Here is a 23,309-nt window from a genome sequence, read left to right as displayed (position 1 = left end):
TGCAGGTGGGGCTATACCAGGAAAAATGCATGTGCAATCTTCGGCGGGCTCGGCCCATTAGTGGTTGACGATGGCCTGGTTGGACCTCTCGCGGGCCTAGCCCAAGTTTGTTAGCGCAGCAGCGCGGATCGCGGCAGGGCGTGAGTGAGACTGAGATGCTGCGAGCCTGCGAGGGATTAGTACCACATTGCTTAGCCATGAGCGGTGCGAGCCGGGGGGAAGGCATATAAGGAGGGCCAGGGCTACCTTGTTGAAGCACGCAGCTGCGCGGTGAGCACAGAGCGAACTATTCTTTCGCCTTTTACTAAAGAATACCGTGTGCGCGCCGCAAATAGCAGCATACGCATATTTTTGGAGGGGATTCTCCTTTTAGGAGGAACCCAACAATACAAAACAAGGTTTTTTGCAGTTTAGCCCTGTGAATTTAATCAGGGGAAATTGCTTGTTTGGTATCTACAAGTATTCTTAAGTTTTGGTACATCAATGATTGAAAAAAGCTCGTTTGTCTAGTACTGACCTTGCACGGCTTTGCTCTAAAACTTTTACCTATGCTCGGTCAAGAGTTTTTTTTTTTGGAAAATGCTCACAGCGGTTGGCTTAACTCCAAAGGCACTACAAAAGAATTAAGGAAGCTCTTAGAGAACAAAAATAATCAGCGACCAGTGTTGTTGGTACTATTGTAATTAGGCCGCATTTGATGACCTAACCAAAGGCGCCTTACTATATAGTAAATGACATGACGACATACAACCAGGCCACACTTTATAGGAGGAGGTTATGGATTTGGTCATGATGGTATAATGGTGCTCTCTTTGGATTAAAATGCAGCCAACCGGGCTATGCCCTAGAAACACAATGGACCATCCACTCGGAAAGTTTCAGAAAAGCACACTTTGGTTACACCATTTCCGGTACTTGCCACGTCATCTACACGCTCATTCACAAACATACTTGACTATCACAAAGACTAGTCCTAGAATCTAACCCAAGTCTATTTCGTTAGTCAAATATTCCCTGGCAACGCACTTCCACCGTATTTTTACCTCTACGAACGCTAATGCCAACCGAGTGGTCTAAAGTCTAAGGCATGGGATTTGCAGAACACATGGGTTCTGGCACTACTGCGTCCATCGAAAATTATAAGTCTGAAGAAGTCGTCTCCGAGGCTTCCGAGAAAATAATACGAAGTCCCTAGCACGCAAAGTCGACGTGCTCGCTACCCTCCCCCAACTCCTCCACCAAGCCCACGTCGCCTGCCCGGTTAGCAAGGAAGCAGGCAAGCAGGCAGAAAACTAGCAGGGATATTTGGTGCGCGCGGGCGGTGTGAGCCAGCAGCGAGCAGTCAGCAACAGCAGGCGACTCGGCGCCGGCAGGGAGGGGGGTGCCAGCGATCCCGAACCATCTGCCCTCCACCTGGAACCCCGCGCGGGCTGTATCGCCGGCCGCGGCCGGTGCGAGGAGACGACGACTCGGCACGCGCTGTTACCCGACCGCGCACCCACACCATCCTGCCGGCCCTCGCGCGGGGACCGAATGATGATTCCTAGGGAACCGCGGCGGCCGGAGCCCCCGTCCGACTCCTGATTCCGGATCCCCCGCCGATCGCGGCGGCGGCGTCTCCGCCGCAGTGTCCAGGTTAGTCGGTGCGCTCGGATTTGGGGCGGTTGCTGAATTTTTGGATTCGGTAGATGCGCGGTTGATAAACATGTACTGGGTTGGGTAGGCTTGGTGTGGATCTGGAGGCGGATTTAGCCGCATTCCTTAATTAGCTAGTAGCTTTAAGCAGCAGCCAGACTTAATCAGCAAGTGGTAGATTTGAGAAGCAGCATACTCAAGCAGGAATTTGGGCCTCATCTCACATGACTGAAAATTTAGTCCGTCTCGTTGGAGCAAATTTGCTTATTGCGATGTTTATTCGCTCGGCTCACTGGTACTGCTATTTTTCCCCCCTGTGGACGTAGACTAGAAGATGGAGATTCCTCAAATAGAGATGGGTGGTTTCAAAGTCAACAGCCCGCAAGTGCCCAACGGCGGGCTACGTCCGACCATGGCTGGGTCCTGGGACTCGCGGAGGACAGTCGAGAGGACGCTCAGGAGCATCAGGATCGTCATTTTCACCTCCAAGCTCAATTTGCTGATGCCATTTGGACCTGCGTCCATCATTCTCCACTTCACTTCTAGGAGGCATGTAAGTGTTGATCATGGAAAACCAAACTTTCTGTCTGGTTCGTCTATGGATGGTTTGTTCAGTGGCAATGAATACCAACTTCAAACGACGTTATAAAAGAATTAAGAGTAATCAGTCTTTGCACACTAGTTTTGCTGTTGAACAACATGGTTAGTTTAGTTGTTCTGGTTGTGCATGCTACTGGTACACATTTTATCACTAGGAGTCTAGGAGACCTTCGTCACTTGAATTCAACATGTGTTATTGGTGATCCCATTATTGATAAATTAATTCTAGCATGCTTCCTACGCCATCAAAATTGCAGGGATTGGTTTTCCTTTTCAGCATGCTAGGAATAACACCTTTAGCAGAACGTTTGGGATACGCAACTGAGTAAGTTGCTAAACTGTATACTTACTTTTCCTGTTCTTATAGATTTTTATTAATGTCGATGTTTGTTGTACAGGCAGCTTGCACTATACACTGGTCCAACAGGTATGTCTGTCTCTATTTATGGCTAATAGTCAATTTGAAATCAGAGTCTTCAAACAACAACCAATTACATCTTTCCTGAACTGCAGTTGGTGGCCTTCTAAATGCCACATTTGGAAATGCAACTGAAATGATCATCGCAGTATACGCTTTGAAAAATGGAATGATCCGAGTAGTGCAGCAGTCACTATTGGGTTCCATATTATCAAATATGCTGTTGGTTTTGGGATGTGCTTTCTTTGCTGGTGGTATAATTCATCGTAATAAAGACCAAGTCTTCAGTAAGGTGATGTTTGTGTTACTTTTTGTGTCCTTCCATAGATCTTCTCTGATGGTGGGATTAATATTCTATCACTGCAGGCAACTGCAGTTGTCAACTCAGGTTTACTGTTGATGGCTGTCATGGGATTGATGTTTCCCGCTGTCCTTCACTTCACACATTCAGAAGCGCGCCAAGGAGCATCCGAGGTTTCACTTTCAAGGTTCAGTAGTTGCATTATGCTCGTGGCATATGCAAGCTATCTCTATTTCCAACTAAGTGGTCGGAGCAACATTTACAGTCCAATTGGCAGTGTAAGTCCATTGCCTCATTTTATTTCTTCCTTGCTGGTGTGATGCTATACTCTCTATTATGAGTATGGCTATTTTAGTCTATGTTAGTTCATGTAATGCACACTGTGTGGGTGCTTCAGTCCAAAAGCCATTTGACAAACCAAATCTGTATGATAAGAGCTGCTTGAAATATTGTGTTGACTGTTGCCATAATATAGGAAGTTACAATCCATGCTTGGTCACTTGCTCATATTTTCACCATATTTATTCTTATATATTGTAGGAAGAGGTGCCTACTGAGGATGCAGCAGAAGAGGATGAAGAAGCTGAGATTGGCATGTGGGAGGCTGTTACCTGGCTTGCAGTGCTAACACTGTGGGTGTCTGTCCTTTCTGAATACCTAGTTAACGCCATTGAGGTATTCTTCTTTTCCAATTGAACAAGAATAGTAAAATTATCTTTTACTCATCTGGGGCAAGTGACTTGTTAAAAGTTACCTTCCTACAGTTGACAAGTAATTACATTTTGGTGATGCTGAAGCATTGTCAGGGAAGATGATCATGTTAAACTTGGAAATGCACATTGAGGTTTTTTTATGAGGGTGTACATGTAGGTTAGGACATATCAAATTAGTTACTGCTCTTACCATGATGCACATATACCGGTCATCTTTATAGTTTATACCTTAGCAAGGATGTAACTGGTCACTGTTTTGATCTATTGCTGTCAGGGAGCATCTGATTCATTGAACCTACCGGTGGCTTTTATCAGTGTTATTTTGCTTCCTATTGTGGGCAATGCAGCTGAACATGCTAGTGCAATAATGTTTGCCATGAAAGATAAGCTTGTAAGTGTCCGCATGTGCTTAGCTTACATGCTTCTGTTGCTTCTTAGCTGGTCAATTGTCATGCATGTGATTGTCTCTCCTGCAGGACATAACGCTAGGTGTTGCAATTGGCTCATCAACACAGATATCAATGTTTGTGGTACTTCTTTTGACTTTTGACCATGTTTATCCCAATTATGCAAATGTTGGCCTGCTCCTTATTAGATATCTGTTCTTAGCTTCTACTTGTTTGTCATACTGCCTTTTCCCTTTCTCTTTTGAAGCGATCCAAAGGGGAAAATCCCTACCAAAATTTTAGTTATATAAACAGAAAGTATGTTACTGATTGCAGAGAATGCATTGAAATCTTCCTTGTTTCTGATGTTTGACATGCTATTCTCCTATACAGATTCCATTTTGTGTTGTTATTGGTTGGATGATGGGACAAAAGATGGACTTGAATTTTCAACTATTTGAGACAGCAAGTCTCTTCATAACAGTACTTGTGGTGGCATTTATGCTACAGGTAGGTTCTTAAGGTGGATATTAAGAAACCTTTTATAAATATCCGCTGAAATGGAAGTTGGTGGAATTTGTTTCTGACATCATTTAGATTGTGCACATGTGTATCTAATTTGCCCTTCAGATAGTGGTAACATACCCATCTTGATAATGCTTCATCATTCATCTAGAGTGGAACTGGTTTGAAGTGTTACCACACTATGTTAATATTAACAGTTTTTCTGAATGGCTGTTATTAGCTGCATTGCCTTAACAGCTGTAGTGTCCACTCAGTTTATGTTTAACCCATTAAACTATAGTAACTTAGAGCATATAATTACTCTGAATTACTCATCACTTGTTTTGCTCGCAAGTGCAACAATAGCTTCAACAGAAAAACAGATCCAACATGTGGAAACCTTTTATGTTAACTGTGATCACTGTAAATGCTGGTGAAGCTAAACTGCTTTTCCAACTTTCTTAGGGTTACATGTGGCTATTAGCTGGTATCTTATTATTTGCAACACTCACCTTTTACACTCAGTTCCAGTTATAATGATCTCTTTCCTTGAACAGTGATGTGCTTGGTCAGCTACCTTGTTTCATTTTCACTGAGATCTGTCTTTCACAAACTTGAGTTACATTTGATATCTAAGTATCTAACCCTTCGCGATGTGTTTGTTTCATCACAGGATGGCACTGCAAACTACTTGAAAGGACTTATGCTGATCCTGTGTTATCTGATAGTTGCTGCCAGTTTCTTTGTTCATGTTGATCCGCAATCAAGTGAGTAGCATTTTCATAGTTAGTCTGCTTTTTGCTACTTTCCTATTCCAGTTAGTTTAGTTATTTACATATCAGGAACTAATGAACTGTACATGAAAACGAGCTAGTTTATTTATGCTACTTTTATGTACTTTCTCTCTTCTGCGCCTATGTTGGTTGTTGTCTCCTGTGTTGCATTTTCTTGCCTGCTTGTTCTTTTATTCACTGGATGTCAAAAAATGAACCAGTGACACTATAGACTAATTGGAGCTGATTTTCTTTTATATGATTTGAGACTGCCTGGATCATAAATATGAGCATACAATTCTTTTCCAGGTGATGGCTGAGGTCACAGATGCTGTAAGTAATGTACCAAATACCTTCGATGGTTGCTAATCCCATTTTGTTGAGGTGCACCACCATAGCAATGTTCAGCCTGCCTGAAGCAGCATGTTGGCAACACAGTAACATCACACATCATCGGTTCCTTCATGAACTGCGGAAGGAATTGTGTGGATACTGAGGGGTACTAGGGCTAGTCTCGATGTATACAGAAACAAGAAATGTCATCCTGTTAAATTCAATTAATTGAGTTAATCTTGCCCTTTTTTCCCCTGTATTCTTCGGGTTTCTTTATCGGGTCGCAGAATGTATTTGGGTATGATCGATGCTGGCAAAAGCTTTCTTCCCTTTTTGTGGTTTATGATGTCTGCATGATCATGGTTGGTTCTGCATCCAAGCTGGTCTTTCCTAGCTAGCGACCGTGTGTACGTTTGATGGCAAATCAATTTTTGTGGCTCTAGATGCCGGTTTTCTTTGTTATGACATGGGACACCTGCATTATAACTGAACATGTGTCTGGACTTTGTGATGCGATTCTAGAGTCCGGTTTCTTCGCCACTTGGTATTCGCACGCGATGATCATACATACAGCGTGCTCCAATTAGCCTAATCTTTCAAGTTCAAGTGCAAGCTGTATCGCACAAATTTTGTTATCTTGTTTGTTTTTTGCTTTTACTATTTTGCGGTTTGGGTGGCAATGGTCAAAGTTTTGAAAACCGTACCAAAAATCAAGAATGAATTATTGACCCGCTGAATATGCATAGGTGTACGAGAGCGTGAAAAAATTACTTGCACAAACCAAATGTCAACATCACCGACAAAAGCATGTCCTTCCACTTGTTTTTTCTAGTCTCCCATAAGTTGAAAATGATGGGAAAGAAAAGAGAAGCACAACTTCAATCAAGCAGTCAGCATTATACATCAGCAACGAGGAGAAATGAAAAGCAGTGAGGCCGAAGCAAAGCAGGGGCCGCCCATCCTCCCCTCCCGGCCCCGTGCATGGATTTCAGAAAAATACAGGCCAGCAGCAGCGCAGCAGTCGTCGCCCAATCCGTCAACCCCAACGCCACCCCTGATCGCCTCCCGAAGGCGTCGAGCGGACAGGCGAGCGACGCACGCAACCCCCCTGCACGTGCGGCGGACACCGACGCGCGCACCGGGCGTGCTGGAGCCCGGCCGGCTCCGGCGTGCGTGGCGCGGCGTGCGCTCGGCGCCCGCCTCGTCGGCCGGCCTCCCTCCACTCCCCTCGACTCCAGGGTCGTCGTCGCGCTGCCCCTGTAGCTGCAGAGGAACATTCGCCTTGCTGGCGTCCTTGCTCCAAGATTTAACGCGGCGGCTTCAAAGTCCAGCTCCAGCAGCGCGGCAGAACAGCCAGCGCCCATCACGCGCCGTGCTGGTGTGGTGTGTACCCGCTGCAACTTGGCAGCAACAATTGGTTCATGGGAAGTAGAACAAGCGTGCCACTGGTACGGTCAAAATTTGGCAATGCACCGTTGTCTAGAAAGGATAAAAAAAAAACGATTGGCGGGAAAGTAGCAGCAGGTGACTTTGGACACAAAGCTAGAGGTCGGTAGCCGTAAACTACTGGCGGTGTGGTTTTGCTGGGTGATCGAGGGTGCATGTGCGCGGCGCACATCGACCGGTCTGGGAAAACATGCGGGCGTGTGGATGCATGCGTGCGGAGGACACTTTGCTGTTGTCGTTGTTTGCTTGCTTCGGCGCATGGATCGATCCCGTGGTGCAGAAAATCATAACAATATTCGGACATCGAAACCGAAATTGAAGATCAAATCCCACTACAGCAGGTACCGCATCGCACCGGTATCATGTCAGTGTTACTACTGCTATGCATTTCAGTGTGGCTGTACACACAGATGGCATCATGCATATGCAATGCAACCGGTTCTCGTTGATCGTAGTAGCAGGTATTCAGTTCTGATGTACGTACAAAACGCCGGGACACTATACACGCTGTACGTGTTCCTGTCGCGTACGTACGGAGGAGTATTGATCGACGTGACGTACGTACGTGGACACCGTCCATGCAGCAAGCTGAAAAGAAGCTGTCATTCATCGTCTTCATCCCGATGGAACGAAGCAGGCCGGCACGCATCGCGTCGCATGCATGTGGCAGCGCGGAAATACATGCACCGTAGAGCCGCCGCACGTACGTACAGAGGAAACAGGGGTCAGCAATACAGTACATGTACCATGGTGGCCAACCGAGAGATCTAAACAGCGATCGTTGTGCAGCCGTGCTGCTAGCTGCAGCAACCAGCACTGTCACCGTATCCTGCAGGAGTGTATACTGTAGCGTGGATTGCAGGCTTCAACTTGGCTGATCGCGCAACGGAAAACCTTACATGCTCGCGTCCTCTCTCGACTGGGCGCACCACGATCCCGCGGCACAGAGAAAGATGTCTGTGCACAGTACACGTACACAACGCGCCACCACGGGCAATCTGCAGGCTCCCTGCGCGTGCTCGTCCCAGCCGCTGTAGATCGACACCGCGAGCGCCCGGCCGGAATGCGCACTCGCCGGCCGCCGGATCCACCCGCATTTACGCCCCCGCACTGCACCGCCCGATCATGCATGCACGCACGCGCGCGTGCCTGATCCGATCCCCGGCCCGGCGCAAAAGGAACGGCATGCCGGGGCTAGGCTATCCCGTACCAATTCAACGGTTATTTTCAGCAAACAGGCGCAACCGCGCCACGGGACGGCCGGCCCGCCCCGCCCCGCCCCGGTCGAGCGAGGTGTCGCGCTCGTACGTGCGCGCGCCCATGCCGCCGTGCGCCGTGCGCGCGCCAGCGCCAGGCCTGGGGCAACCGGGCGATCGAGCACGCCGTAACCAACGACCGGGGGGAGGGATGAGGACGCCGCGACCGAGCAAGCCTAGTGCCCTAGCAGTCAAAGCCGTCCGAGCCCCGCGCGCCGTGTTCGGCAACCGCTGCGCGGTCGTGCGGTGCCCTCCGATCCCCACTCGCGGCCCGGTGCGGGGCGGTGAGAACAAACCCCCGCTTCTCGCGCTACGGGGTGGTGGTGGTGGGTTTCAACTGGCACCGCGCACGCCCGTGCCCAATCCCCAGGAGAACACGCGGCCACCGATGCCGCCTCGCGCACGGTGGTGCAGCTAGAGCGGGCGGGTCGTCGCAATCACACGCACGCACCGGGCAGAAAAAACGGATCGCCCCCGCGTCGTCCCGAAGGGCAACACGGGCGGCACTGCAATCCTGCCGCCGGCCCTCCGCCTGCACCATCATTGGTCCCCCTCCCTTCCCACCTTCGGTATCTCGCCGGAGGCCAGAGGGAGTGGGGATTCATCTCTCTAATAAGTTTTAGTAGATCAAGTCTAGTTTAGGGTTTAGATTTTTCCATGCCGCGGTTTGTGGTATTGGAGATTTATTTCCTCCTTCTCTTTTCTGACAACGGCGAGGAGGTAGGGTGGATTTGGTATGTCCATGGCGACTCCAATGAAGATGATGGTGGCAACTACGATGTCGACGACTTCCTTGGCATGAAGACATGGACAATTAGGTTTCCAGATGGCGATATCAAGGTGGGGATGATACTGCTGTCGTGGAATAATTTTCTCCAACACCTTCTTCATTTTGTCGTGGTTAGATCCAACCACGATGATAGGCTTGTGAGAATAATTCTGCTCCTTGAGCTGATGTTGATCAGTCTTGGGTTGGGTAGATTGTGATCAATCTCTCTTCTTCATCGGTGGTAGAAAGAGGAAGAAGAAAGACGCAAGAAGGAAGAAGGAGATTTTGCTCGGTCCAGCCTACAGAGATGCTGGTCGTCGTTCTTTGGGCGCTTGTTCTCAGCCTGCTTGCTGAGCGTATGCCTGTGTGGCCTTTTATATGAACCTTTATACAGGTTTGAGATTGAGATTTGGAGCTGCATGACGCGTGAGCACAATAGAGACGAAGATCAGTACTTGATTGTTCTTAAATGTAATTTTATTTTCTTTGAACGACACGATGATGTAATCAACTTTGATTTAATACAATTCTTCCTTTGATTTAAAAAAGAGCGGGCGGGTCGTCATGGTGGCCGATCCCGGCTTTGTTTATGATGTGTGTCTCGAGTCGATCCACTGATCTCTCTCCTTTTTCTCCCTTGCAAGCAACCCGAGTACCCGACACCCCTAGCTACTCTCCCTGCTGGCAGTTCACTTCAGCTCCGGTCTCCGGTTGGGTTCGTCGGTTTCAGTTCGGATATTTCAATCAGGTGACCAGTGACGGGAAAGTCACTGCGAGCTGTAAACCCAGTCCACACTCCATCTCCTATAAATCCTCGCGCGCTGCAGCCGGCAAAGAACACAACTAACCATCGAGAAGAAAGTGCTCTCACTTCCCATACCTTCTCTCCCCTCTCTCTATCTCCAAAACCCATCCTCCTCTCTGCATCACGACCACAGACTCTCCGGCGAGCTCGGAGACCTCGTCGTCCGTCCCCATCATCTCAACAATTATGAGCAGTAGCGGCGGCGGCGCTGCTAGTGCCAGCGCCAGCGCCAGCTTCGAGCAGCACGCGAAGCGGCGTCCCCCGTCGGGACCGTCGTCGCAGCAGCAGCGGAAGCTGCGGCTGAAGCTGTCGGTGAAGGACGACGAGGACGTCGCCGCGGGCGTCGTGCCGCCGGTGACAGTGGTCCTGGACGGGCGCTGCATCTGCCACCGCGTCCACCTCAACCGCCACACCGGATACCGCAGCCTCGCGGGCGCGCTCCGCCGCATGTTCGTCGACACGGACGCCGCCGCGGACGAAGAACAGGGGGAGGACGGGCTCGACATCGCCAATGCCATCCCGGGCCACGTCGTGGCGTACGAAGACATGGAGGACGACCTCCTCCTCGCCGGCGATCTCAAGTGGAAGTAAGATGATGATTATCTCTTATTAATTACGGAGTACAATCCCATGAGTGATATATAACATTTTCATCATTAAAAAACATAAACATCTTTCGTGACTCGAGCTCATGTTTTGTCTTTCTTTTTTGGAATTGGCAGCGATTTCGTTCGTGTAGCTAAAAGGATCCGAATCATTCCTGTCAAGAAGTCAAGCAGGACGAAGAAATGCGGAGGAGGTCTCGACAATTAATCGCTGCACTTTATTCAGCATCACATGTAATTAGTTATCTACTTGGTAAAGTGGTGGGTCACTTATCGTTTATTTGTTTGTCTTAGGTCCTGTTTGTTTGAGATTATAATCCACCTAGATTATATAAGCTGAATTATGGGTCATGAGTACTATTGTAAAAATCATCTTGTGATTAATCTGAAATAAGCTAGCCTTGAGCAGCTTATTTGAGATTATTCGTGGTTTCATAGTGATCCCATGATGCTTTTTAACTCTACTACTCTTGGACCATAATCCAGCTTATACAATGAAAAAAACAGGACCTTGTTGTTAAAGACCTATAGCAAAGAAGCATATAATCAAGTCTGTGTCGGCCTCTCCCGCGAGTCAATGACAGTCGATGTGTTGGTTTGCTGATTGCTTTGCCTGATTGATTGGATACTTGGATCATACCTGATCTATCCATGTAGTGGCAGTGGCAGTGGCCGCTGAGCAACTGACCGATCGAGATTGACAGTTGGGATCTCCCTGTTAACGCCAGCGTCCGTTCGCGACTCGCGAGCAGTGCAACAGTGAAACGGATACCTGTAGCCATCGCGTCGCCACAGTGCAGCACGGCCCCCATCAATGGAAAAGGCAACGGAATGTTGCGTGCGCGTGTGAACCGTGTGGCGCGCGTGCAGTGCAGTACTGCAGTGGCATCGTGGCAATCGAGAGGCAAACAATCAAACAACACGTCCGGTTTCACTGTCATGGCATGGTCGCCGGCCGCTGGAAGCCTGGAGCTATAGATGTCCATTCGGGCCACCCGGCACGGGCCGGCAAGGCTTGTTAATTTTCGTGCCGTGCCGTGCCGTCCCACGAGCCTCACCGGCGGCCTAAGCATGGACCCGTAAGACTTTTTCGTGCCGGGCCGACCCGTAAAGCACGGCCGGTTGCGAGCCCAGCGAGGCATGGCGGGCCCCCACGCCGTCGCCGCTGCATCCGCCTCCCCGCGCCACCACCGTGCTGCTCCCCGCAGCTAGCCCCACGCTGCCGCGGAGGAGAAGGGCACAGCGGCGTGCGGCGGGGGTAGGGGGCGACGAGGCCATGGGAGGGGAGGCGGAGGGCCAGGAGAGTCAGAGGGGAGGCCGGAGGTCGAAGAGGAAGGGAAGGAGGTGGCGGCGGCGGAGGAGAGGAGGTAGAGTGGTGCCGGCGGTGGAGGAGAGGAGGGGGTAGCGGCGTCGGTGCCGGAGGGGAGGAGTGGCGGAGCGACGTCGGCGGCAGAGAGGAGGAGAGGGGGGCGGCGAAGGGGAGGAGAGGTGGTGGCGGGGGGGAGGTGGCGGCGGGCAACAGGCAGGGCGGTCAGGCATACCGAGAGTCGAGAGAGGCAACAACCAGGTTGCAGCAGGGGAGGGAGGAGGGATAGTGATGGTTAGGGTTTAAATTTAGTTTTATATGGGGTGGAGGGTAACGGGTCAATACGAGCTGGCACCCTAAAATCGTGTCGGGCTGGGCCGCCCACGCCCGGCATGAGCCATCGGGTCGGGCTAGCCCGAGCCCGAAGAGTTACGGGCTGGGTCAGGCTGAGCTTGGGACGGGCCAAAAAATCAAGCTTCGTGTCGGGTTGTCGGGCTACGGGATGCACGAACATCTATACTGAGCACGATGATGATGATGAGGATCATCGGAGGAAGACGACGATGGCGATGATGATGTGGCCGGCCGCGATGAGCTACGGAGATGGGGAGGAGAGACATGGAGTCATTGAGCTGGATGCCGGCAGAATTACTGCCATCAACACAGCTGCTAGCTAGCCGGCTGCCATTACTCGGCGTGCTTCGATCGATCGATCGATGCGTCCTTGCTGCGTCTGCGTGCCATTATTTCCCGGCAACAAATGAGTATACAATACAGTTGTAGGAAATCTCAGTACTGTATGATATGATTAGGTTATATGAATGGGATGGATCTGATCTGGCACGACGAGTTGAATTCGTCACTGGCTCGATCGTCAGACCACTGCTCTCGCTTGCTTGCTCAGCATGCATGTTTGGCGCGCGTCGTCTGACAGCGCCAGGACCGCCGGAGCCGGCCCCCGGCACCGGCCGACCGGCGTACGTGGCGGGGAAAAGGGACGTATCAGACGCTGGGGTTGGTGTCGCGTTTCGGGTTGGGACTCGGAGATGTCATGACGCATGAGAAAGACAGGCGCGGATGGACACTGATCGTCTGGATGATTGCGAGCAGAACCATGGCGGAATTCAATCGGTTCATCCGTGCCTGGTCTCAGTCCCCGGGCCGAGCCAGCCAATCGTGGAGGTCAACGTGGTGAAGTCATTCTCTGATCCAGATGCAGGAATTCAGTGCCAGTGCATGCGGTGCGAGTTCTCCATGTGCGTTAGGAAATTAAAGCAGCTTCTACCGTCCCCTCACGTTCGATGTTTAGATATTAAATGTAGATTAATTACAAAATCAATTGTATAAAGATTAATTCGCGAGACGAATTTATTAATCCTAATTAGTCCATGATTTGACCATATGATGCTACAGTAAATATGTGCTAATCATAAATTAATTAGGCTTAATAGATTTATCTCGTGAATTAGCCACGACTTATTCAATTAGTTTTTTAATTAGTTCACATTTAGTCCTGTAATTGGTATTAAATATTCGATGTGACCTGAATTAAAAATCAGTTCAGGATCCGAAGATCCGTGCGTCACCAAATTCATGCATGGTACCCGTACACGTCAAAGTTTTTATAGGAAGCACAATGTCAAAGATTCGACCAATGCATGTCTTGGGCCTTGTTTAGTTGGGGAATTTGGGAGGTGCCAAATTACTGTTACAGCACTGTAGCACATTGTAGCGTTTCGTTTGTATTTGTGAATTATTGTCCAAATATTGACTAATTAGGCTCAAAAGATTCGTCTCGCAAAGTACAACAAAACTGTGCAATTAGTTTTTAATTTCATCTACATTTAGTACTCCATGCATGTACCGCAAGTTTGATGTGATGGGGAATCTTCTTTTTGCATAGTGTCAAAGTTGGGAGTTGGGAGTAACTAAACAGGGCCTTGGGTGTTTCTTTTCTTCTTGGAGCCGTGGGATCCAAAGTCATGTTAAGTTGTCAGACTACTAGTACATGCAATTAAACCTCCTCCAACCGTCTAGCTCTAAGTCAGTTAAATTATTTTTTACTTCGTGAACAGTAGCAAAGTGAAGAGCTAGCGACACGTTCTTCCACGCATTTCTCTCTCTGTGTTACGTCTTCTTAAAGCTACCAGCTGTCTGTTACCATTGGACACAGCTGCCCGTGTGGTCCCACGAAGTTTAGCACTGTCACGGTGAATGTTTAGATAATAATTTAGAAGTATTAAATATAGATTAATTATAAAACTAATTATACAGATGGAGGCTAATTTGCGAGACGAATCTATTATAGATTCGTCTCGCGAATGAGCCTACATTTGTGCAATTAGTAGGTTTAATAGATTCATCTCACAAATTAATTTTATAATTAATTTATATTTAATTGTTCTAATTAGCATATGAAGATTTGATAGGATAAGAACTAAACTATGGCTCGAGGATCAAACCACCGGATCGGAACAGGGCTCGGTCTGCATACGACGAGCCCGACAGTCCAGGTGCCACGCGGCCCACACCCAATCAATTGGACTGCCGCCGGGGGGGAGCGTACTTTCGCAGGACGTGGCCCATAAAGAAGCTGGATCTCCCTCTGTTGTTGCATCCTGTTTACAATTACAACCGAAAGTTCATCATCACAAAATTGATTGCTCGAAGTTTACAACCACTTCCAAACGAACAGCGACTTCAACAACCAGATCTTGTCGATGCAGTGAAAAAGAAGGTGACAGAGTTTTCATTAAAAAAAAAGAAGAGGAGGAAGTAACATCAAGCCTTGGTGACTGATGATGATTGTGATTCCCTCAAACATTCAGTGTTGAGCAAATGGGATTGGGTGTTGTAGTTCCTCTCAGCACTTGGCGTCATTCGTTTCGCTCCCAAACCGTCAAAACTCCAGAGGTTGTCCAAAACTATTTTTTTTAAACGATGCCGATTGTATTAAGCAATAAAAAAAATGAAAAAACAACCCAGCACCAATCATCTCAGCAAACACATCGCACCACTCAAAGTCAATACTCCAAACATTGCACACCACTCAGGAGGTTGTCCAAAACTGGTCCGGCAGTTGAGTTCCAACTTCTCGCGGCACGCTTGCTCTGACTTTGGATACAGCGTGTAGTAGTCATGTTTTGTTAGGACTCCTATTTTGGATTGGAGAAATGAAGTGGTTAATGTAGTGTGTAAATTGCATTGAAAGGCCAATCTATCGTCTGTTCTCTTTCCCAGAAGAGTCACGGCAGAGCTAAAGTTTGATAATAATAAAGAATATCCGGTGCCAAAGCTAGTACCATAATAATTAGGCAATCATCTTTATTTGCACGAAACCTATACTACACTTAAATATTTCGAGCTTCACCATCATGTAGTCCCATTTTCAGAAAGTTGCACCCGTTCTTAGTGGTGCGTGCATATCTCTCCCTTGTTTTGGATCCTTGGGGGTTGCTTAGGAGAATATGAGTTTGTATTTGTGGAACTAACCATCCAATTCCATAAAAGTGCTTCACGCTAGAGCTCTTTCAAACAAGTTTTTATTTTCTCTAATCACAGCAGTCCATAAGATCTATAACTTCCGGCGATTGAAATTTTTCTTCTGTTTCGAACATTTTTACTTTAAGCTAATATATGAGTTATAGCTTTATGTGATTGAGAAATAGCAAAGCTGATAAGATAAATTTCGAAAATGACTACTTAAAATTCATGTACTATTGTAGCAGCCTGCTATGGAACGGGGTTTGTTACTGTTACAATGTTGGATCATTTAGCATCATCGGATATAGTCAATCTCAAACCTTTCCTCCCTTAGCTATTTGTTCCTCTTCCTCTAGCAGTCCAGCTACATCCATTGGTATGGTCTTACCTCTCACCTGTCTCTTTGACAACCCTATTGACACATTATGATTCTTTTTTGGACACATCTCTTTTATCACGTGCTTTGACCATTTTTATCCTTATAAATTATCAACTTTTCTTACCATGTCACTATCATTGTTGTAGCCACCTACTCTATTGGTAGAGCCTAAAACATGAGATTAGTTTGACGACAAATGTTTTTTCACACTGGTATTAGACTTTTTTCTATTCCTTCTCGCGCTTTATCTTGTACATCTGCGTTGTTTTTAGTGTGCTGTGTAGCTATAGGTTAATAAACTTTTCCTATGCTCGATATGTCTACAGAAATCCAGGGCGAGAGCAGGTAATGCGGCACAACGGCGTGACATGCTCTCCATGATTCATGAACATTATCAACGACCTCTTCACGCACGCCATTCTGTTCTACGTTAGCAAACCGTGTGGTCCGTCAGCTGCAGATCAGCAGATGCCGGGCGCCCGGGGTCGGATCCCAGTTCAGACAAAGCCACCTTCCCTCCCCGATTGAAAAACCGCTGGCTTTTGAGCAAAAGCAGAGCAGATCAAGATCCCAAAGCCTCAAAGGCCCCTTCACGCCTCTCGCCTTCCCTCAAAAGATTTTTTTTCATATTTTTTTCGTATAAAAAAGCAAGCGGAAAAGGCACTTAAGCCCCTGCCTGCCGCTGCGGGCGCTCTCCGTCTCCAGTGGGTAGTAGTAAGCGCTAGTTGTTGGTAGGTGCACGCACCCCACCTCCTCCCCCACCCCTGCCGTCCTCGATCTCGTCTCCTCCTCCTCCCCACCCAAACCCTCGCGGCGGGCGGGGGAGGAAGCGGGCGAGCGATGGCGGCGCTGGAGGCGGCGAGGGCGTGGGCGGCGTCCGTCATCCCGCCGGAGCTTGCCGCCGCCGCGGGGGGAGACCCGCTCGCCGCGCTGGCGGCCACCGCCGCGGCCCTCGTCGCGGGGCTGCTTATCCTCGCCGTATGGTTCCGATCCGGGAACGGGGCGCCGGCCAAGCCCGCCCCCACGCCGGTACGGCCGCCGCCGGTGAAAATCGACGCCGACGCGGACGTGGACGACGGGCGGAAGCGCGTCACCATCTTCTTCGGCACGCAGACCGGCACCGCAGAGGGTTTCGCCAAGGTCGATGCCCGATCCGATCAGGGAGCTTGCCTGCGCTTAGTTTAGTTTAATCCGGCGGCCCGTTTTGACTCGATGCGATTCTGCTTGCAGTCCATGGCGGAGGAGGCGAGGGCGCGGTACGAGAAGGCCGTGTTCAAAGTGGTGGATCTGGTAATTTTGCACGATCTATATGCGTACGCGTGTTCTATCCTACCTTGGTCCTTGGTGCTCGGAATTTGAAGAGATTTGTGGGACGTGTGCAGGATGACTATGCTCAGGAGGATGAGGAGTACGAGGAGAAGCTCAAGAAGGAAACCGTAGTGCTCTTCTTCTTAGCAACGTGAGTTCTCATCTCTGTACCGATTGGTCAATTGGTGAATTGCCACTTTTGTCCCTTGCTACTTGTTCCACGACCCACCTGCCTCTTGTTGAAGCTCAAAGTGAAGTGCATGGATTGGTAGATTGCGGATTTCGTCTTTTGTGCCTTAATCCCACTGATGATAATCCACCTGTCGTTTGCTATCGAGCTCAAACTGTGTGGATGGGTTGCCTGCGCCATTTGTCGCTTGCGGCTTAATTCCATAACACCTGCGCTATGTTGTAAAGCTCAAGTGAACTGTATGGATTGGTGAATTGTGCTGCGTCTTGTGTCTCAGTTCCATAACCCACCTGCCTTATTTTGTAAAGCTCAAATACTGTATAGATTGGCTAAGCAACTTTTGTTGGTTACTCCTTAATTAGGAACCCACCTGCCTTTTCTGTTATAAAGTTCAAATAAACTGCTGGTCCAGTCCTTGTACTTGGTGTATTACAAAACATGTCTGAGGTCCCAAAGATTTTTTTATGCTTTATAACATTGGGATAGTCTATGTGCCTTTGATCCTCCACTGATGACATGATAGTTTATTGATACAGGCATTCATTTCTGTCCGAATTGGAATTGCGAAGCAATTTCTTCTGTGGAGATTCAGCTCCATTTATCTTGTCCCAGTTCTAATGAACTGTTTGATTTTGTCATATAAAACATTATTTTCAATAACGAGAAAGTAATTAAGTTGGGCAAAGTACTTCTCCACCATTTATGAAAAGCAACATTGTTTGTTATGAGTTATGCAGTTTACCTCTTTTAGTTTTGCTCTTTCATCTACATTTTGTGGCTAATTATATTCATCTTGTGCAGATATGGGGACGGAGAGCCTACTGATAATGCAGCTAGATTCTATAAATGGTTCACTGAGGTTTGTGAAATCTCTGTAATTGGGATATGCTTACTGCTACTACACTTCTGAACTCTTTTTCAATGCTTGAACAGGGGAAAGAGAAGGAAGTTTGGCTGAAGGATCTTAAATTTGGTGTCTTTGGCCTTGGGAACAGGCAGTATGAACATTTTAATAAGGTTAATAGGCAGAAATTACATGTTCTTGTGGTTTGAAAAATAAATCTTATTACTGTTCAGTGTATGGTAATTGATGATGGGCTTATGCACATGGAAAATGTAGGTTGCAAAGGTGGTGGATGAGCTGCTACAGGAGCAGGGTAAGTAATTTACACTACTTACCATAGGACAAAATGAGACAAATAGATCTCTAGAATTAGAAGACATCCCCCAACGTTTCTGTCCCAAGGCAGTATCACATTACAACACATTTATTTTTTCCCCATCAGTCGCCATGGCTGTTTCTTACTCAATGCTTTCGATACTGTTATGTGCTACAGATCAAGTTTTGTTTGGGTGCATGATTCATTCTTGCTTTGTTTGATCCTGTAGGCATGACTTGCAATTTTTTTTGTATATCTAGGTGGGAAACGTCTTGTTCCTGTTGGCCTTGGAGATGATGATCAGTGCATTGAGGACGACTTCACCGCATGGTATGAAGGCTAATTGATGTAATCTGCTGTGCATTCCTTCGCCGTGGTAGATACCTATCATGTAGACATTAAAGTGTGTTGGGTAATACCCATCTAGCTACAGTGATGATAAACCTATCTCGCCAGATCCATGACTGAGTTCTGATTCTTGATGTCAATCAGTCCTTTATGTGGATATACTGAACAGAGTTATATCTGTCCTCTCTGTAGCTAGGAATTTGTTTCTGCTCTGGATTGGGGAAATGAATGCCCTTACTAAATCCTTATCCAATAAAGTGGATGGTTTACTTATTTTGCTGTGTATGGACATGTAAACACTGACGGTCTAGTTATGTATGAATTAGTAATGCTTAAAGAACTTCCATTTTTCCATTTATGAGAATATCAGCTATTTGATATTGCCTTTTTTGTAGGGCCCTAACAAAAATTTTAGGTAAAACTTCTGCTAAGCTATTTGAATTTTAATGCATCTAGGAAAGCATTTTTGTCTACATTGTGCATCCAAGAATAAAGATGTCTTCACTGACATTTGTTATGACCTATTATTTGTATTGTGCATGTTGTCTAAATGTGTTTTCTTGTCAGATTTTAGCTCATCCCTTGATAATATTTTGTAAATGCCAGGTTGCTATTTTATATTTCAAATGTGGCTGGAATTACTGCTCAATAAGAATTGTCCCTTGTTGTCATCTGTAGGAAAGAACTAGTGTGGCCAGAGTTAGACCAATTGCTCCGGGATGAGGATGACACAACTGGTGCATCGACTCCTTATACTGCTGCTATTCCTGAATACAGAGTTGTTTTCATTGATAGATCTGACCTGTCATTCCAAGATAGATCTTGGACACTAGCCAATGGTACTGGTGTTATTGATATTCACCACCCTTGCAGGTATTTAAATGCGAGAACAACTTAGTTTTTTTCATGTTCCTCAGAATTTGTCTTACAGTATAGTTATTAATTGCTAGGTCTAATGTTGCTGTTCGAAAGGAGCTCCATAAACCAGCTTCAGATCGCTCTTGTATTCATCTGGAGTTTGATATTTCTGGCACTGGGGTTGTGTAAGTTTCTTGGTCAGCATATTCCTTTCTTCTTGCGTTTCTCTATTTTGGGGCTATTCAGGCTTCATCTTTATCTGTGTCACTGCTTGCCCCTGTGAAAATCATGTTACTTCCCGTAGGTTGACTAATTTATTATTTTTTTGAAAAGGTTGACTAATTCATTTGGTTCTTTATTAGTATGTATCATGTTATTTCGGTATTTCCTTCTATTTGATCGTATCGAGGCGACAAGTTCAGTCACAATTTTTCTTGTTCCATGAAACTCTAAGATCAAAGAAGGGCCTTTGTATTTTGTACTTATTTTCTCGAACACGCAGGAGTGCTGTGTATCATTGTATTAAAAGGAGAGAGAGACTCACACACACACCCACACACTGGAACTAAAACCGACAATCACCAGTCACAACCAGGAGACAACCCGACCAAAGGAGAGTACAGCAAAATTACCCAACCCCCCTGGCAACGAGCAAGGATAAGCCTTTTGCTCCTGCTAAACACCATAATTCAGTTTCTTCTCTAGCTAGGGTCAAGGCTGTAACCACGCTGGGGACAGCTCCATTAAACACGCAGTCATTTCGATGTCGAGTACTGTACAACAACAACAACAACGCCTTTGTGTCAAGCAAGTTTGGGTAAGGGTAGAGATGAAACCGAACAAGAGCCACCAACAAGTTTGGGTTGGCTAGAAATGAAGGGGCATGCACTTATTTGATTGCTAATCAACAAGTCAAAACCCCAGGCATCAAACTGATTCTTTTTCTTTCAAACTCTTGCTAGAGTCACAGGTTCATTGTACTGATTGTTGCATAATATTTTTTATATTCCAGATTTCACATATGGTGTTATATTGGTCCGGACAATTTTGTTCGAAGTGTGAATGCAAGGATTTCTCCTGATCCATATGATAACACATTGAATTCTGAAAACTTGTTTCAGGTATGAAACTGGAGATCATGTCGGTGTATATTCGGAAAATTCTGTTGAGACCGTGGAGGAAGCTGAAAAGCTACTCGACCTTTCTCCAGATACAGTCTTCACTATCCATGCAGATGCAGAAGATGGATCTCCTCGTAGAGGAGGAGGTTCCTTGGCCCCACCTTTCCCATCTCCATGTACCTTGCGGACTGCGCTTTTACGTTATGCTGATCTACTCAATCCACCAAAGAAGGTTCGCATGACCTCTATGCATTTTCCTTCCTTTAATTTTCTCGTAATCATTTGACCGATTCTTGAATGATGAACATCTCAGGCTGCTTTGCTTGCTTTAGCTTCTCACGCTTCTGATCCAGCTGAAGCTGAACGACTTAGATTCTTGGCTTCTCCTGCTGGAAAGGTTGTCACTCTTTTGGAATCCCCATCTTATGCCATCTAAAGTGGATATTTTTCCCTTTGCTGACTAGTAGAATTGTATGTGCAGGATGAGTATTCTCAATGGATAACTGCTAGTCAGAGGAGCCTTCTTGAAGTTATGGCTGCATTCCCTTCAGCTAAGCCACCGCTGGGAGTGTTTTTCGCAGCTATAGCTCCTCGTCTGCAACCTCGATACTACTCAATATCTTCATCTCCAAAGTAAGTGTTTTACAAAACCTGTCCTTTTCCTCCATTTGTGACCTTTATCTTGCAAGATTTAACGCTAAATTTGTACTAGACTTTTGTTTTGTGAGGGTCCAGTGTTACAAAATGATTGCTTCTTGTTTGGTTTCTTCCATTTATATTATTTTAATTTTGGACTACAGACACCAGCTAAGCTTAAGTAATCAGATCTTGTTTGTTATATTATTGGTCTGTCTTGTTCATATCAGCGTACCATATTATGCTTGAGGTGGTGTATGTTCCGTATGGGGAGGCCTCATAGAACTTATGTCTTCTGTGCAGGATGGCTCCCTCCAGAATTCATGTAACATGCGCATTAGTTTATGGTCCTTCACCCACAGGAAGGATCCACCAAGGAGTTTGTTCGACATGGATGAAGGTAGATCTCTTGAAACATTGCTTTTTTGACATAAAGCTAAAGCCCCTGCATTGTCTACAATTAGGAAGTTTCCTACAGTCTGATTTTGTTCATCCTTGATCATCTGCTTGCAGAATACAATTCCGTTGGAATACAGCGAAGAATGCAGCTGGGCTCCTATCTTTGTGAGGCAGTCAAATTTCAAGTTACCAGCTGATCCGTCCACTCCAATCATCATGATTGGTCCTGGGACTGGGCTGGCACCATTTAGAGGCTTCTTGCAGGTTTGTTTTGCCAGGGAATCCTGCATGGTCTTGTATTTGCAATTCTGGTTGACATTTTCTAGTGTAACTTACCTTCCCTCTCGCTCCACTCTTGACAGGAAAGGTTAGCTCTGAAACAATCTGGAGTGGAACTGGGCACTTCAATTCTCTTCTTTGGATGCAGGAACTGTAATGTGGTAAGAATCGCTGGTTACTGAAATAAATACATGTGGTTATGGCTGTATTTCTCAACTTAATATTGGTGGAACTCATATCTGAATGATCATTGCAGGACTACATATATGAAGATGAGTTGCAAAATTTCCTTCAGGAAGGGGCACTTTCTGAGCTAATTGTTGCCTTTTCTCGTGAAGGACCAACGAAAGAATATGTGCAGCACAAGATGGTAGAGAAGGTCAGATACACATCTGCAATACTTCTTTAGTGTTTCATACACACAGCATTCTTTAGCATACATTTTGAGTGTTTCATACGCACGTCGTTGCTTACAACATTCCTTAGCATACATCTAGAGTGTTTCATACACACAATATTGCTTACAACATTCCTTAGCATTTATATCAAGTAGTTCATACACACAACATTGTTTACATTGTTGGGCTGAACTAGATTTGCTTCTTTTTGTTACCAGGCCACAGAAATTTGGAATATCATCTCACAGGGTGGTTACTTGTATGTATGTGGTGATGCCAAGGGAATGGCTAGAGATGTTCATAGAGTGCTGCATACTATAGTCCAAGAGCAGGTAGGCAACTGTGTTTCATCACTTAAGAGATGGTGTAAAGCTTGTATTAATGCTGCTAACATTGCTTTTATATTTTGCTCCAGGGATCTTTGGATAGCTCCAAAACTGAGAGCTACGTAAAGAGCCTGCAGATGGAAGGCAGGTACCTTCGTGATGTATGGTGACACATCACACAAATCTGCCATAGCTCTAGCGCGCGGGAGTAAAGCTGGCTTGCGTGTATGAAATGGTGAATGCCAACCCGATTGCCAGTTTTCGAAATGAAGCGTACCATTGATTAGAATTTGTAATGAGTTGATCCGTGTAATTCTTTGACATCTAACATGGTCCTGATATATTTATTATATGGATGGTGGACACTGGGGAGAATAAGTGCTGTTGTAGGTTTGTAGAACTTGAAATTGGTATATCCCCATTAAGATTGTAGCAATGGGGATAAATCATACAGTTTGAGATGAGGACATTATGTATACAGTTTGAGATGAGGACATTATGTATACTACATTAGAAGACCACCGAAAACAAATTTTGCTTCTGGTTTTATAAAGATAATTGTTTACTGCTATTA

General features: G+C 46.5%; 3 protein-coding genes across 5 annotated transcripts; all 3 read left to right on the top strand.

Moving 5' to 3' along the window:
* The first annotated feature begins 1,181 nt into the window (after window positions 1-1,181).
* LOC101768889 (vacuolar cation/proton exchanger 3) lies at window positions 1,182-6,125 on the top strand. 3 transcript variants are annotated; one of them, XM_012844772.2, is made up of 12 exons: window positions 1,182-1,635; window positions 1,967-2,188; window positions 2,493-2,560; window positions 2,634-2,662; window positions 2,749-2,945; window positions 3,020-3,232; window positions 3,495-3,629; window positions 3,942-4,058; window positions 4,144-4,197; window positions 4,447-4,563; window positions 5,231-5,324; window positions 5,640-5,922. In XM_012844772.2, exons 2-12 carry the CDS (start codon window positions 1,970-1,972, stop codon window positions 5,648-5,650), a joined length of 1,254 nt encoding a protein of 417 aa, XP_012700226.1. In that variant the 5' UTR covers window positions 1,182-1,635; window positions 1,967-1,969; the 3' UTR covers window positions 5,651-5,922. The 3 variants fall into 3 exon arrangements, with proteins under 3 accessions (XP_012700226.1, XP_012700227.1, XP_004960250.1); XM_004960193.3 differs by having other exon boundaries at window positions 1,183-1,635; window positions 1,962-2,188; window positions 5,640-6,125; XM_012844773.2 differs by lacking the exon at window positions 5,640-5,922 and having other exon boundaries at window positions 1,962-2,188; window positions 5,231-5,332.
* A 3,865-nt stretch (window positions 6,126-9,990) lies between these two features.
* LOC101768086 (auxin-responsive protein IAA33) lies at window positions 9,991-11,143 on the top strand. The gene is made up of 2 exons (XM_004960191.2): window positions 9,991-10,526; window positions 10,662-11,143. The coding sequence occupies exons 1-2, from the start codon at window positions 10,126-10,128 to the stop codon at window positions 10,750-10,752; spliced, it is 492 nt and encodes a 163-aa protein (XP_004960248.1). The 5' UTR covers window positions 9,991-10,125; the 3' UTR covers window positions 10,753-11,143.
* A 5,256-nt stretch (window positions 11,144-16,399) lies between these two features.
* Window positions 16,400-23,309, top strand: LOC101767411 (NADPH--cytochrome P450 reductase). The gene is made up of 18 exons (XM_004960190.4): window positions 16,400-16,852; window positions 16,943-17,002; window positions 17,095-17,171; window positions 18,012-18,069; window positions 18,144-18,227; window positions 18,331-18,367; window positions 18,631-18,700; window positions 19,397-19,591; window positions 19,669-19,761; window positions 20,698-20,929; window positions 21,011-21,094; window positions 21,179-21,330; window positions 21,637-21,733; window positions 21,847-21,996; window positions 22,095-22,172; window positions 22,268-22,390; window positions 22,628-22,741; window positions 22,825-23,309. Exons 1-18 carry the CDS (start codon window positions 16,553-16,555, stop codon window positions 22,903-22,905), a joined length of 2,085 nt encoding a protein of 694 aa, XP_004960247.1. The 5' UTR covers window positions 16,400-16,552; the 3' UTR covers window positions 22,906-23,309.

The sequence above is a fragment of the Setaria italica genome, chromosome III (genome assembly GCF_000263155.2).
Source record: "Setaria italica strain Yugu1 chromosome III, Setaria_italica_v2.0, whole genome shotgun sequence".
Classification (NCBI taxonomy): domain Eukaryota; kingdom Viridiplantae; phylum Streptophyta; class Magnoliopsida; order Poales; family Poaceae; genus Setaria; species Setaria italica.
The sequence above is the reverse complement of the archived record's forward strand: the minus strand, read 5'-3'. Positions and strand labels throughout refer to the sequence as shown.